The following is a 13465-nucleotide window of genomic DNA, read 5'->3' on the forward strand; positions in this document are numbered from 1 at the left end:
ACATTAATACATAAACCTTCTACAGTTCTAGGCCCAAAATGTGAGTTACATAATCGGGATCCCCAAACTAGAAATTATGGTTTTGCATATATTATGGTTTTCAAACCAAAAATTAGGGTTTTTACAAAAACGGGAATTCAGGTTTCCAAATTATGGTTTAATAGGCAACGAAACAAAAATCAGAATCTCACCACCAAGTTAGGACAATTTAGAAAACGACAACCAAGGTATCCAAACTTCTAAAACATTCGTTCCATGGCAACATACTCACAATCGTTGATTCCTAATGTTGTTGGAAGTCATAGTAATGACAAGATGATGAAGGCAAAGACATTATGTTCACGAGAATGCTCCTTAGGGTTTTTCATAGCTCAAAGATGGTAACACCCAGTGTTCTAAATAATGCGTCATGGCAGCACCAATGCGTGAAAAAGTCGTTACGAAAACATGCAAAACGTCTTTGTTAGACGTGATACCCAAATAATGTGGCTAGGCGCGCCTTAACGCATTCTGGCGCAAATTTTTTCCAAGGTGGGAGTTTTTTTTAGACCAGGCATGAAAGAATTGAGTTATCAACTTTTTCATGTTAAGTGTTGATATAACACTTCTAAAAAGTAAAAACTTATTATATTTGATGTAATTCTATAATTATGTGATTTATCCTTTTTAATGTATAAAAACGTATCACGGTTTGAAAAACGCTATAGTTCGCTATGACTTGAGATTTGACATTACCGTCACGCCATGCTTCGCTCCGTTTAGAACCTTGGTAACAACGAAGGAAAATATATTCCAAATGGGTGTTTTAAATAATAGGGGATAAATACTTGGATAGTTGTCTCCACGCCACAATGCCAACTAAGCGCGGTAACCTGAAATTCGATCCCTTTTTAAAACTAATAAGAAAACATCATTTATAAAATGATTCATTCGAGATTACATAACACATTAATTTAATGTAGTAGCGGAACTCTTTTAAACAAAACTTTTAGCATATTAAACAAAATGCGAACAATGTTGCAGTGAGGCCACGTTCTTCCATTTGATCATCGTGGGTCTGTAATTATTATTAAACAACAGATAAGCTTAAAGCTTAGTGAGTAATTACAATACTCAATCATTATATCAATCATATATCGCATAACAGATAAATACTTACTATTTGTGGGTTTTCTGGAGAAGAAAGGGGAGAAATGGTGGGTAGTAGTGGTGCCAAAATCTATACTTCAGTGATTTTTAGGACGAAAGCATTGTTCTTGTTACTTTTATATGGATGATTAGATGATTTGGAAGGGCTTTTCAAAATCGAACATGTATTACCCCTTTCTCATCTTCTGGCATCTCTCTTCATTAGGTGTTTATCAAGATCTGGAAACTCAAGAACAATCTTAAAAACTCAGGTTTCTGGATTTAATTTCATCAAATTTAGCTTCATTGTTTTGGTCGATTTTTGGATTTTTTGGAAAGGGTTTTGATTTTTCAGGAAGGTCTTGAGATCTCAGTTATATGGTTTTCGATTCTTAGAAAGTGATTTAATATTCAGAAAGGTTTTGAGTTGGTTTTTTAATCTCAAGCATGAACTCAAAAGGGTTTCAAGAAGAAGGCTTTGAATTTAATCCTTATTTGATTTGGATGTGTTGATGATTTGGATTTGTATTTTATCAATTTGAGTTTATTAATAGAAGACGTGAGAGATGAGCTGATGATAGATGACGGTAAATAGTGATGTGTGTTATTGAGTATGTATCTTCATGAAGATGATGAATGTGTATTTGTGTGTGTGTTTATGAATATTTCTTGAGAATGTGTGTTAAAATGTTTTTAAAAGTGGATATGTGCGTTCTCTTAAATTTATTAATAAAAAATAAATGAAAAACTTATAAGAAAAATATAAAATAATAAAAAAATGTAGAAAAATCATAAATGATCCCTCTCGTTCCTAAAAAATAATTTTACCCTCACATGTGTTGCACATACTCAAACTTAAAAGTAGACAATTTTAGCCATAAAGACTATCCATTAAAAGTTTTCTACCCTAGTCAAGAACCAAAATTGATCTTTTTGGAAACTATATGAACTATATTGGAAGATCTATCTAAATTAAAGGGAAAGAAAATGTAAATTACAAAAGTATAATCATGATGCATATAAATACTTAGTTAAAGTTAATTTTAAAATATAAAAACGTAAATGGTTCTAAAAAAAAATCAAACCCAAATACCAAAAAAAATAAAAATAAAAAAACGCTCAAAGATGACTTACCAGTCAAGCTTGAGAAACCAAAACCCTAGCAATTCAAATAATCTCAGGTTTCCAAAGCTCACATTTCAACATCAACGAATTCGTATAGAGCAATGTCTACTGTTTCACCAGCATCGACGACAAATGATGATATTGCAAATGGATTTCAAAATTTGGGGATCTCAATTTCAAATGTTAACGACGTGCAGATCACTTGCTTCTCTGACGTCTTCAATGACGCTAACCTTCATTTTCAAATCATTCGTCTTCCCAAACAGGTATCCTGTTCAATTTCTTCATATTTATGCATTTATATCATACACAAAATCCGGAACTTTTACCTGATTACGAGATGCAAGGCTTGTCCTCCGGTTCTTCTTTACTTACCTTTGACCATGGAGTTTATCCTTTAAGACTATTCAAGTTATATGGATTTATAGATTCGCTAGCTATCTCCTTGACATTTACAGTTGATTACGTAGAGTTCAAACTAGACATACTTTTTTCTGAATGATATGCAGTTATGGGGAGAAATCACAAGAGGATTCGTATATTAATGTATAACTGTGCAACGGTTCTGCAATTTTCAATTAGTTTTAATCGGAAATGAAATTTCTGAACATTCTTCGAATTATCTGGGAAATTACTGTGTCGTCTCTAGTAACTTTTTTGATATTATTGCTACATATGGCTTGCTCATCAGTCTTCAGCTCATGTACTATATTTACTACTGTAGATATATGCATGGATTGGTTGTGACTCTGCCAAATTTGGTCATTTATATGCTGCTGCACCTACAAGACCAGTAAGTTTTCACTTATGAGTATGTTATTTTCTGCAACTAGCAATTTGATCTACATTTCCATTCTGGTGTTGATAATTCCACTGTTCATGTTCATATACAGAACAACACAGTCAGTGTAAGCTCCCTTCTTGGTGGTAACTCTGACAATACAGGATCTGGCATTGCTCGTAGAATAGGTAACCCTCTTAACACTCTTTGTTACACAGGACAAGACATAATGGGTTCTAATGTGTTTGACCAATGGGACAAAAGTTCAAACTTTTTGTCCCAACTGAAAAGGTGGGAGAGAGACTTGCTCTTGATATCTTGTCTGTGAAAAAGACGTGAATGCCCTCATCCTCGTCGTAAATAATAACCTTACAAATTGTCTCCGCTCCATCTGATATGTGTCATTTTCTCATAGTTATTAAGACTGGAGTTCCTTTAACATTGGCTTGCAACATTCCAAAAGATAGTCCCATGCTTGAGGTTCTCTCTCTCTCTCTCTCTCTCTCTCTCTTGCATACACAATTTTTTTTTTTTTTTTTTTTTTTTTTTTGTAATCATGTCTTTATCATCTTTTTCTTCTCTGTAATCCTAAATGATTTCTCCTGTTGTGGTTTTAGGCTGCAGCTGAAAAGAAGCTAGTTCAGAAGCTAAATGCTCTGGGTTACACAAAGTCCAAACATTAAGAATTATATTCATAGAAAAAGGTGAAACATTTATTTGTGACACCATACATACATACATACATACATATAGATGCATCAACCATACCTAGGTTCTGTTTCTGTTTTTTACTATTATATGTTGTCTGGATAAACTGGTCTATAGATAAATAATGTCCAAAATATATTTGAGAAATGGTGGCAGGCATACGTGGTGAATTGGAAGGAAAAAATGATGAGGGCAAATTTGTAAAAAGTTAGGAATTGATGAAAAACCTCATTTCCTCAAGGACTTGTTTCAAGTTATTTCTTAGAGCATCTTCAATTAGAGTTTTTTTTAAAGTTTATTACTATTTACAAATTACAAAAGTAATATGTAACAGTATATGACGACCATTGTTGATATTCTTAGCTTAACTTGATGTGTGTATTAAATCCAGAAAATCAGTGTAAATCGATGTGTCAAATCATGAGTTTTTGATTGTTGCATTTTTTGTTTTGTTTCACAGTGATGAATCAATCTACTGTTTGAGAGCGTGAAGTGGGATCTAAACATCAATCATGAGGTGCTATATAACCATTGGATATAAAAACCCTAATTTGTTGGATTTCACTTTTAAGTAGAAATTTGGTGTGCATTGAAGTGGGATCTATATACGGAAATTGAATTTTTTGTCACCTAAAGAGATGTACACAAGCCTATCAAACTATATTCATATCTTTTTCATATTGCATAATATTTTAATATAAGACTATTTGTAATTTTGTATTAAATAATTAATAGTTACATGAAAACGTAGCAACTTGTAGAAATGGGGTGATAATATGACACTAAGATGCCATGTACTTGCTACCTTGCATCAACCAACGTCACATACCATGTGAAATAACATTAACACATATACCAAAAAGAAAAACAAATTTAAACGACTTTAATATAAAAAACTAATTTACAATAAACTAAAAACCAACATTTCAAACAATTAATTATTTGGGATTCAAATCCAACATCATATCTCTTTCCTGTTCCAAATCATACACCTTATCATTCATCCCTACCTTCCTATAAGCTTCAACCATGATATCAAACGTTGTCACATCACCCCTACATTCCTTACTCTTCATCCTCCTAAAAACCCTCTCCATTTCCATCAAATCATCCGCTTTCGCACACGCATAAATCACCGCATTATAAAACGACGTATTTTCAGCTATCTCCAATTTCCCAGCTAACTCAACCATATTAACCACCTTATGAAAAACCCCTCCATTAGCATACCCTCTAATCAAACAACAAAACGTCTTCGTGTCCCCACGAATCCCCTCACTCCTCATTTGATCAAAAGTAAACTCCATATTTTTCACATCACCAACATCCGAAAAAGCCTCGATTACATTGTTATAAGTCGATGTGGTCCACGGAAACGAAAGTTTCCGCATGTACGATAAAACAGTCGACATTTTATCGTACATTTTTTTCTTCGCGTACCCATTTACTAAAATGTTAAACGTTCGCGTCTCGGGGTCGATTCCGTAATTTCGAAACTTTTCGTACCATTTCTCCATCGTTTCGATTTCACCCGTGTTCGCGAATAGCCCTAGAATCGTGTTCATTGTCCAAACATCGGGTTTTGATGTCGCGCTTTCGAGCATCCCGTTAAGGATTTTTTCCATTTGGTCGAATTTTCCCGCTTTTATGTAGCCCGCGAGGACTGTGTTTTGCGTGAGGGTGTTTGGGGTTAGGGACATTTCGGTCATTTGGTCGTAGAGGGATTCGACGAGGTCGAATCGGGAGGCGTCGACACACGCTTTGATTAGAATGCTATATGTGTAAATGTCGGGTTGGCAAAACGGGAGGTTTTTCATTTGGTCAAGGATTTTGAATGCCGAGTCAATGAGATTGCTTCGGCTATAAGAGGCGAGTAATGCAGTGTAGAGTTCGGGAGTGGGGTCTAGGCCTTCTTGGATCATTGTGTTGAAGAGATTTTGAGCGTGTTGGGGTTGACCGGATTTTCCGAGGAGGACAATGAGCTTCATGTAAGTTCCGTGTTTTGGTTGATAAAATGGTTGTTCTTTTAGCATCTCGAATACCTAAAATAAAAGTTTTATTGAAGTGAAATTAGGTTATACACCTTGTACTGTGTACACCTTGTACTGTGTTTGATGTGCATTGGATTGAAACTGATGGCAATCGCAAAACAAATTACACGATAAGGAACCAAACGAGAAGATTTGATTCCATATGAAATATCAATGCAATTATTAAGGGTCAAATGCAAGAAATAGCAACGCCTTTTGATTTATTTGTTTATTATGCAAGAAATAGCAACATACTTTTTTTTTTTTTTTTTTCTTATTAACGATTTAATAATAAACGAATTAACAAAGGTATATTGTTATTTCTTGCATTTAACCCATTATTCATTTCATTTCAATAGTGAACATGTCTATCATCACTACAGATTAATTTAACTGGTGAAGAAATGATCCCTCTCTAAACTAATCAAATGAAGAAAGTAAACCAATCAATCAAAAACTATGTGAAAAAGCTTTCTTTCAACCAAAACTATGTAAAAAAACCCTAACTAAAAATAACGCAACAAATCAAAATTGGTAGAAATTAACAACCTAAACACACTAATTGGTTAAATCGATACATTAATTAGGACTACAGGTTGAGTGTATGATTACCTCTAGGGCTCTTAACCACTGCTTGTTGTTGATAGAATCGGATAAGGCTTCTGTAACGGTAATTACCCCCGTATTAAGGTCATTCTTCCGATCCGGCTGCTTCTTAATGGTCTTAGACGGCGATCTTCTCTTGTTCCTGTCAAAACTCGAAGTCCCCGCCACATCGCCGGGGTACTCCCCTTGCTTCCACAGTTTCTTCTTCTTCGGTGCCGCAACTGAGGAAGCTGATCTCATTGCACATCGGAATAGGAACCGGGGAGAAGTTATGGGATAGTGAATGCGGTGATGGTGGTGGAGATCGCGGTAACTGTCGGTGGAGAGTGATAGGGAAGATGAGAACGAGTGAGACGGCGGCGGCGGCGGTGCTAACAACGACATTGTTTTGTTTCTTTAGAAGTGATGATCTTGTCATGTGAGTGAGCGAGCGAGCAAACATCCATGGATAAGGTGTAAGGATTTCATTTTTGGCTCACAATAACATTTCACCCTTATAAAATTTCTATTAGTCAGGATAGCCCTCTTACTTTTGATATTATAATTAGAGTAAATCACCGTCTTGGTCCTTGTGTTTGTTCATTTTAACACTTTTGGTCTTTCTATTGCCATTTTAACACCATTGGTCCTCATGGTGGGGTCGGTTAACAATCAAGACCTTATCTCAGTTAGGCTCCGTCAAACCTTTCTATCTAGGATATAAAAGTCGAATTTGCACTTAAACCTTATACCCGGCAACGTGAACCTCAGATTAGAGTAAAATCACATCTCAACACAACAACATGAATCTCTGAAGATTTCTTCCTCCGTTACCAATGTCACCTTTGGTTCTAAGTCTACAAAATAGCATCTTGGCTCTCGATGTGAACCCATATGGTGACTGATGCAACTACTTCCATCAACATGTACATGATGGTGTAAAGGAAGGGTGGTGATGTAGGGGAATATCTTAAATTGGTAAGTCAAGTTCTTAATGATGATTAGGGTGTACATGTATAGGGGGTGATGATGCATGGTCGAATGATGATGTAGGGGCGTGTCTTAATTTGATAACTTAAATGCTTAATGATGATGAGTGTCACAACTAGGAATTTGGTGTCTTGTAAACATTGAACAATGATAACAAATGTGCACCAACAATGTGAAAGCATGTATGATGCTTATTCAATAACATCAAAACTTCCATCAAACACTTCATACAAGCACTGCAAATAATCAACAAAGAATTAGAAACCTTATAAATCCCGGTTTAAGTCCATTTTGGACTAGGATTTCCCTATTAGGCCTAATGGATCAATAAGTTTTCAATTTGATATCTTTGGGCTTAGAACTCTTATATGGGCTCTAAATTGAACCCACCTTCATTTATTTTAACATTTTGGGCCATATTGGGCCTAGAATGAAATAAAATACCCTAATGGGCTCTATTGGGCCATAACAAATCCAATTAACCTAAATGGGCCATAAAATTTATTCTCTTTGACAAGTTGGGTCGTAAGGCACCCTAAGAGCCCAATGGGCCGAAAATCATCAACATGGGCCCATGATTTGGATTTAAGCACAAAAGGCCCAACATTTCTTTTCTTTCTTCCCTTCTCTCGGCCCATCTATATCTATATATAAAAAAAAGAAAAAAGAAATGGAAGTTGACTTTTGCTATGCCACCTCATTATTTCCTCTTGGATTTCCATGCATATAACTCATATTTCCATGCAACCATCACTTCATTGACACTCTCTTCTCCTCTCTTTTTCTCTCGATCGAAACAACACAAACACACACACACACATCTCACTTAAACAATATCAAAGAAACTCTCTCCTTTCTTCATCAAGTTTTCAAGATTAGGAAGCTTTTCAAGGAGGTTATCCCACAATTTCATCATCTAAGGTAAGATCATGCTTAGATCTATGATTTACTTACTTCATTTCATCAAAAATCTCTTCTTAACTCATTGAAACTCTTTATCACCATCTTAGAAACCCTCTAAGTTCGAAATCAACCCAAGAAGACTTGCTAGGGCCGAAAATAACATCAAACTTCTCCCAATCTTCTTCAAAACCGAACCCACAACTCAAGGTGAGTTTCATACCCCTCTCTTTTCGGTTTTTATGTGTTTTATGGGGGAGAATACAAGAAAATGTGTAGATCTATGTGTATGTGTATGCTATGTATGATTTTATACATGTATGTGTGATTTTATGTGTTTTTGGTGATGAATATGTAACCAAAAAGGGAAGAAATATCGAGATCTATGGCATAAGAAGGAAAACAAACATGATCTAAGTAGTGTTATACTAAACAAGTAAAGAATAATAACTTATAAGATTGTGTTAAATATTCTTCAACATAAAACCCATTTTTGGGCTTAAATTGTCAAACATACAAAAACTTGGGTTAAAAGTTGCCAATTCACGGTTTCTTAAGGGCCAAAAGAGTCAAAACCGTTTCCATAACTGTTTTTCTGAATATTAAAATTTTCAAAGGACTTAAAATGTAAATTTTTAGCTTAATGGGCCAATTTTGGGCCTTTTAGCCCAATAAGCCCAAAAATTGCGAAAAATGACAACTAAAGGGGCTGAAATGAAAATTTCTTCAAAAGAGGGGATCAAAAGGGTAATAAAACTATTTAAAGGGTCAAAAATGCTTTTTATTTCCAAAAAAGATAAAAATTGTAAAGTTCTTGGATTTCGGGCCAAAACTGTAAAAATTGTGAAAAGTTAGGTTTAAACTGAAAATTACTATTCTAAAAGGACTAGAAAGTTAAAAAAATAAATTTTGAGTTAAAACCACCATTTCAACAAATTTAGGATACAAAGGTGTCAAGAAAATGATTTAAGGGCTAAAAATGTCTTTTCTTTTATATTAAGGACTAAATTTGTCATTTTACAAAAGAAAGGGGCTGAAAAGGTCAAACCACTATTTTTGAATCAATTATGTTATTTATACAAGATTGCGTCAAAAATACTAATCTACGGTTGACAAAATTTGAAAGACAAATACACATATAACTCCAAATATCATATAAACAAATCGATCGATATTGAATCGATACAAAAACAACAACCGTTAAATCAAACCCTACAAAAAGTTAAGCAATACCTAAGACGAGTAATTATTCAAACTTTGGGCTTAAAAGTTTCAAATCATGCTTGTTGGATATTGCAAGTCCATTCACATGATCTTTTGTCCCAAATGGATAACGCTTATGTGTTATTGGGCCTCCTATGGTCCAATTCCATATAAAGGGACCTTAAATGGCTCTCAAATGCTTTTGGGTCTTAGTGATCCAATAGGATTGCCAGTAAGGTCAAGGTAATCAAATGCGAGATGGGCCAACGAGTCTTTCGCATCCCTGATGGCCTAAAGTAAACTCGCGGAAGTAGCAGGATTGTACCCCTCCTTTTTCCTCGTTTGCTAGGCTTATGAGTAGTCGACTTAAACAGATTTAGGCGATAATCGAGAGTAATCAAGGTGGTTGGATTAAGTGAGTTATAACGGGCGACACCTCTAAGGATCGTTCGTAAACTGTAGTTATAAACTAGGCATTTCTAATGCATGATTATAACAACTCACAAACCTTGATTAATCTAACACCACCCGAGTAATCAAGGAAGAGTAATCAAAATCATTCATTGTGGCGGTATAACAATTTGAGAAATCACTGTATTTTATGTATTTGGAAAACATCGGGTTTTCCAGGGAAGTTCAACATTTTCACATGTACGTTTAATACTAAGTTCTTCAATTATACATGTTTTGAAATCATCATGCATATTGTACGGATCTTCACATTTTTTTTTAAAACAATGGTCTTTTCAGAAAATGTCGGATTTTCTGGGTTTTACAAACTACACAAATCATTTTAACACAACATACTTATGAACTCACCAACATTTCATATGTTGACCGCTTTTCAATATAACTTGTATTCCCAGGTAACAGGTAAGCCGAGGAATAAGTACCAAGTGTGTTAGGGAGTTTTTTCTTTTGAAATCTATCAAACAATGTATGTATGGATTTGAAATGTTAAAACAATGTACTTGATGTGAACAATTCCAGTTGTAATACATTGATGCACGGTGATGTTTATGTTATGATTCATGTATATTCATTGTGATGATATTCAATTTAAGTCACGCGAGCCCTCGGACGTTTCCGCCATCTGGTTCGGGGGTGTGACAATGAGGGTGTATGTATAGGGAAACAACTTAAAGCAATAATTGATGAGGTTGAAAATGGAATAAAAGAAATTCCAGGGGAGGTTGGCAGTTAGTCAGATACTAATAGTAAAGGCCCTTTAGCACAAATTGGTATTAATGATGGTGATTATGATGATGTTCTACTTGTTAATGTCCTTACGGTGATAACGTAGCTATGCTACTAGAGGCAGTGTATACCATGACAAAAATTGAATGTATGTGTAATGTACAACTTGTACTCGATGGCATGCCACTAGATGTGATGGTAAATTTAAGTCCTTATAGACATGTAAGCTTTACAAAAGTCTATTTTTGTCCTCTAGTTTAGCAATGCATATGGTTTTTTGTGAATAACATGAATTAAATGAAGTGAAGGGTCATCCATATACGGATGATAATGGTGAAGGTGAATGTGTTATAGAGATGATATTGGTGACCAATATCATCAACATGAGGGTGATGACCAAGATCGTCAACATGAAGGTGATTATACATAAAATGAGGTTGATGATGAAGGCAAGCAGGATGTCCTCAACATTAGGAAAAGGAAGCCTTCTAAGAGGGTAATTAAAAACAAATTAAAGAAGCTTGTTTTTGATAAAGGTGGTGGTTTAACACTTACAAATCTAATAATTTTGGAGTAATTATGTAGGTAAGGGGTTGAAATGGGGATGTTTTATATGGGAATATGTATATGTAGCCATGTTTTGGTATATGTTTTTGATACACCCACTATTTAAAGCAAGCATCCATTTGTTTTTTATGTTACCATTTTGGTTGTCTTTTTGGTATGCCTTTCAAGGCTTTTGGTACAAATGGATGGCTGCTACAAATTAGTCATATTAAATATTATGTAATGGTATCCCACCCGAGTTAATGTTACTATTAACCTCAAAATTGATGTTTGTGTGTATCTTAGTATATATTTTGTATTACTTTGGTATGTCATTTGTAGTATAGTACACTACCAATTGTGCATTACAATTACCAATTCCAATTTTGCATTACCATTACCAATTCCAATTATGCATTATCATTATCAATTCTTTTTCTTGTAGCATCTCAAAAATCACAAAAAATTTTAATTTTTTCAAAAACAACAATTCAATCCATAATGTTTACAAATCCATTGTTTCAAAAGTGTTTTCCAATAATCAGAGTGTGCCAAAAATCCAGATATCATAGAATCGAAGGATGTGTACGATCACACATTCGTCTTGCCACAGTCCTCAGAAGTAGCTGAAACAAAACTATAACTGTAAACCAACACTTAATGAGTTCCCCCCCCAAAGTACCACTACATAACATAACAAACAACAACATACATACAAAGTCTTCAGCATGACTAGACTGACTCACTGGGCCTTCAACCTATCTAGACCGCTCTCTGGACTTTCGGCATGACTGGACCGCCTTGTAGGCCTTCAGTCTATCTGGACCACCCTGGGTATTTTGGCCTTGAGTATCATCTAGTCTGCCTCAACCCAGTAAACCATAACACATCGATACATAACATTATCAATCAATAACAACAAACACGGGTAGTCATACAACTCTACCAGTCTAATCACATAACCAGTACTACATAACTCCGCATAACATCATACAACAAATCAATATATCTAATCCAATGGGCTGACCATGGTGCATTTGACCCCTAAGAACAATGAGGAAAACTCATCTCTCAATCTGAATACATTCTGAATGAATCTCTACTTCGACAGTCGGCTTTATCTGACTCCTAATAATAAAAAAATTTCCTATTCTAAATTAATAACAATTTACCAAAATATCCCTTGGTTAAAATTTTCAAAATCAACAATCAATCGAGTCAACTCATCCGAATCGACCCAAACCTCGTACATGGGGAGTACTTCTGATGTGTGCGGAGCTTGAACTGCATACGCGTAGCGTACATACCTGGTTTTCTTCTTAATGAGTTAAGAGCTTAATACATAAGCTATTACGACCAAATTGCAGATCCATGTCCCAAATATCATCCTTGACCATAAAGTTTCTACAAACCTAGTGAGAATATGGCCTTTATAGCATAAATGGGAGTCTTGAGAGAGAGAGAGAGAGAGAGAGAGAGAGAGAGAGAAAGAGAGCGCTCATATGCAAAGAGGGAAGTGGGAATACCATTGAACTTGAAGAGATTCAAGAGTCAACCAGTGAATGAACCTTAGAAGATACTAGCGTTCAACTAGAGGATGAGACTCCTATTGAACTTATTGACAATTTATTACCTCTTCACCGATCAAGTAGAGTTAGCATGCCACAATATTCTATGGTTTCCATATAATGTCGGATGGTGACACATTTATCAGTGATGGTACACTGACAAATTTATATGAGCCAGCTTGCTACAAGGAAGTAGTGGCAGGCCCTAAACCTGCCAAGTGGAAAGAGGCAATGGATAGTGAGATCAAGTCCATGTATGATAACCAAGTTTGGAATTTGGTTAATCAAGAACCTAGTCGAAAGACAGTTAGTTGCAAATGGATCTTTAAGAAGAAGACTAACATAGATGGAAATGTATACACTTTTAAGACATGATTGGATGTAAAGGGCTTTATCAAACCCTATGGATTAACTATGATGAGACCTTATCACAAGTGGACAAGATAAAGTTTATTAGGATAATGCTTGCCATATCTCCCTTTCATGATTATGAAATATAGCAAATAGAAATCAAAACCGCTTTGCTTAGTAGGAAATTGGTTGAAGATGTTTACATGAGTCAGCCAAAGAGTTTTGTAGATGCAAATTTTCCTAATAGAGTGTGTAAGCTTGATAAATCCATTTATGGATTGAAACAAGCGTCTCGTAACTGGAATCTTTGCTTCCATGAGAAATTCAGAGAGTTTGGTTTCTCTAGGAGTGAG

The 13465-nt window shown here is 35.1% G+C and overlaps 2 protein-coding genes and 1 long non-coding RNA gene across 4 annotated transcripts; 1 reads left to right on the plus strand and 2 right to left on the minus strand.

The window, feature by feature from the left end:
* Positions 1 to 963: 963 nt before the first annotated feature.
* LOC145000342 (uncharacterized) lies at positions 964 to 2339 on the minus strand. Its single transcript, XR_013661197.1, has 3 exons — positions 2263 to 2339; positions 1160 to 1368; positions 964 to 1057 (listed from the first exon to the last, which is right to left on the minus strand). It is a non-coding gene; the product is annotated as an uncharacterized LOC145000342 (long non-coding RNA).
* Positions 2227 to 4443, plus strand: LOC145000341 (proteasome assembly chaperone). 2 transcript variants are annotated; one of them, XM_078959549.1, is made up of 6 exons: positions 2227 to 2519; positions 2978 to 3046; positions 3147 to 3222; positions 3450 to 3514; positions 3652 to 3738; positions 3899 to 4147. In XM_078959549.1, exons 1-5 carry the CDS (start codon positions 2355 to 2357, stop codon positions 3715 to 3717), a joined length of 441 nt encoding a protein of 146 aa, XP_078815675.1. In that variant the 5' UTR covers positions 2227 to 2354; the 3' UTR covers positions 3718 to 3738; positions 3899 to 4147. The 2 variants fall into 2 exon arrangements, with proteins under 2 accessions (XP_078815675.1, XP_078815674.1); XM_078959548.1 differs by lacking the exon at positions 3899 to 4147 and adding an exon at positions 4203 to 4443 and having other exon boundaries at positions 2229 to 2519.
* A 161-nt stretch (positions 4444 to 4604) lies between these two features.
* On the minus strand, positions 4605 to 6821 carry LOC145000340 (pentatricopeptide repeat-containing protein At3g06430, chloroplastic-like). Its single transcript, XM_078959547.1, has 2 exons — positions 6385 to 6821; positions 4605 to 5784 (listed from the first exon to the last, which is right to left on the minus strand). The coding sequence occupies exons 1-2, from the start codon at positions 6760 to 6762 to the stop codon at positions 4681 to 4683; spliced, it is 1482 nt and encodes a 493-aa protein (XP_078815673.1). The 5' UTR covers positions 6763 to 6821; the 3' UTR covers positions 4605 to 4680.
* Positions 6822 to 13465: the final 6644 nt, after the last annotated feature.

This window comes from Lactuca saligna, chromosome 6 (assembly GCF_052625555.1).
Source record: "Lactuca saligna cultivar CGN05327 chromosome 6, ASM5262555v1, whole genome shotgun sequence".
NCBI lineage: Eukaryota > Viridiplantae > Streptophyta > Magnoliopsida > Asterales > Asteraceae > Lactuca > Lactuca saligna.

Excerpts from the sequence above, each read along its gene's own strand:
- LOC145000341 (XM_078959549.1), top strand. The coding sequence starts at position 2,355 with ATGTCTACTGTTTCACCAGCATCGACGACAAATGATGATATTGCAAAT. Across the intron at positions 3,047-3,146 it reads CTGCTGCACCTACAAGACCA|AACAACACAGTCAGTGTAAG; the intron begins GTAAGTTTTCAC and ends GTTCATATACAG. Across the intron at positions 3,223-3,449 it reads TGGCATTGCTCGTAGAATAG|TTATTAAGACTGGAGTTCCT; the intron begins GTAACCCTCTTA and ends ATTTTCTCATAG.
- LOC145000340 (XM_078959547.1), bottom strand. The coding sequence starts at position 6,762 with ATGTCGTTGTTAGCACCGCCGCCGCCGCCGTCTCACTCGTTCTCATCT. Across the intron at positions 5,785-6,384 it reads AGTGGTTAAGAGCCCTAGAG|GTATTCGAGATGCTAAAAGA; the intron begins GTAATCATACAC and ends CTTTTATTTTAG.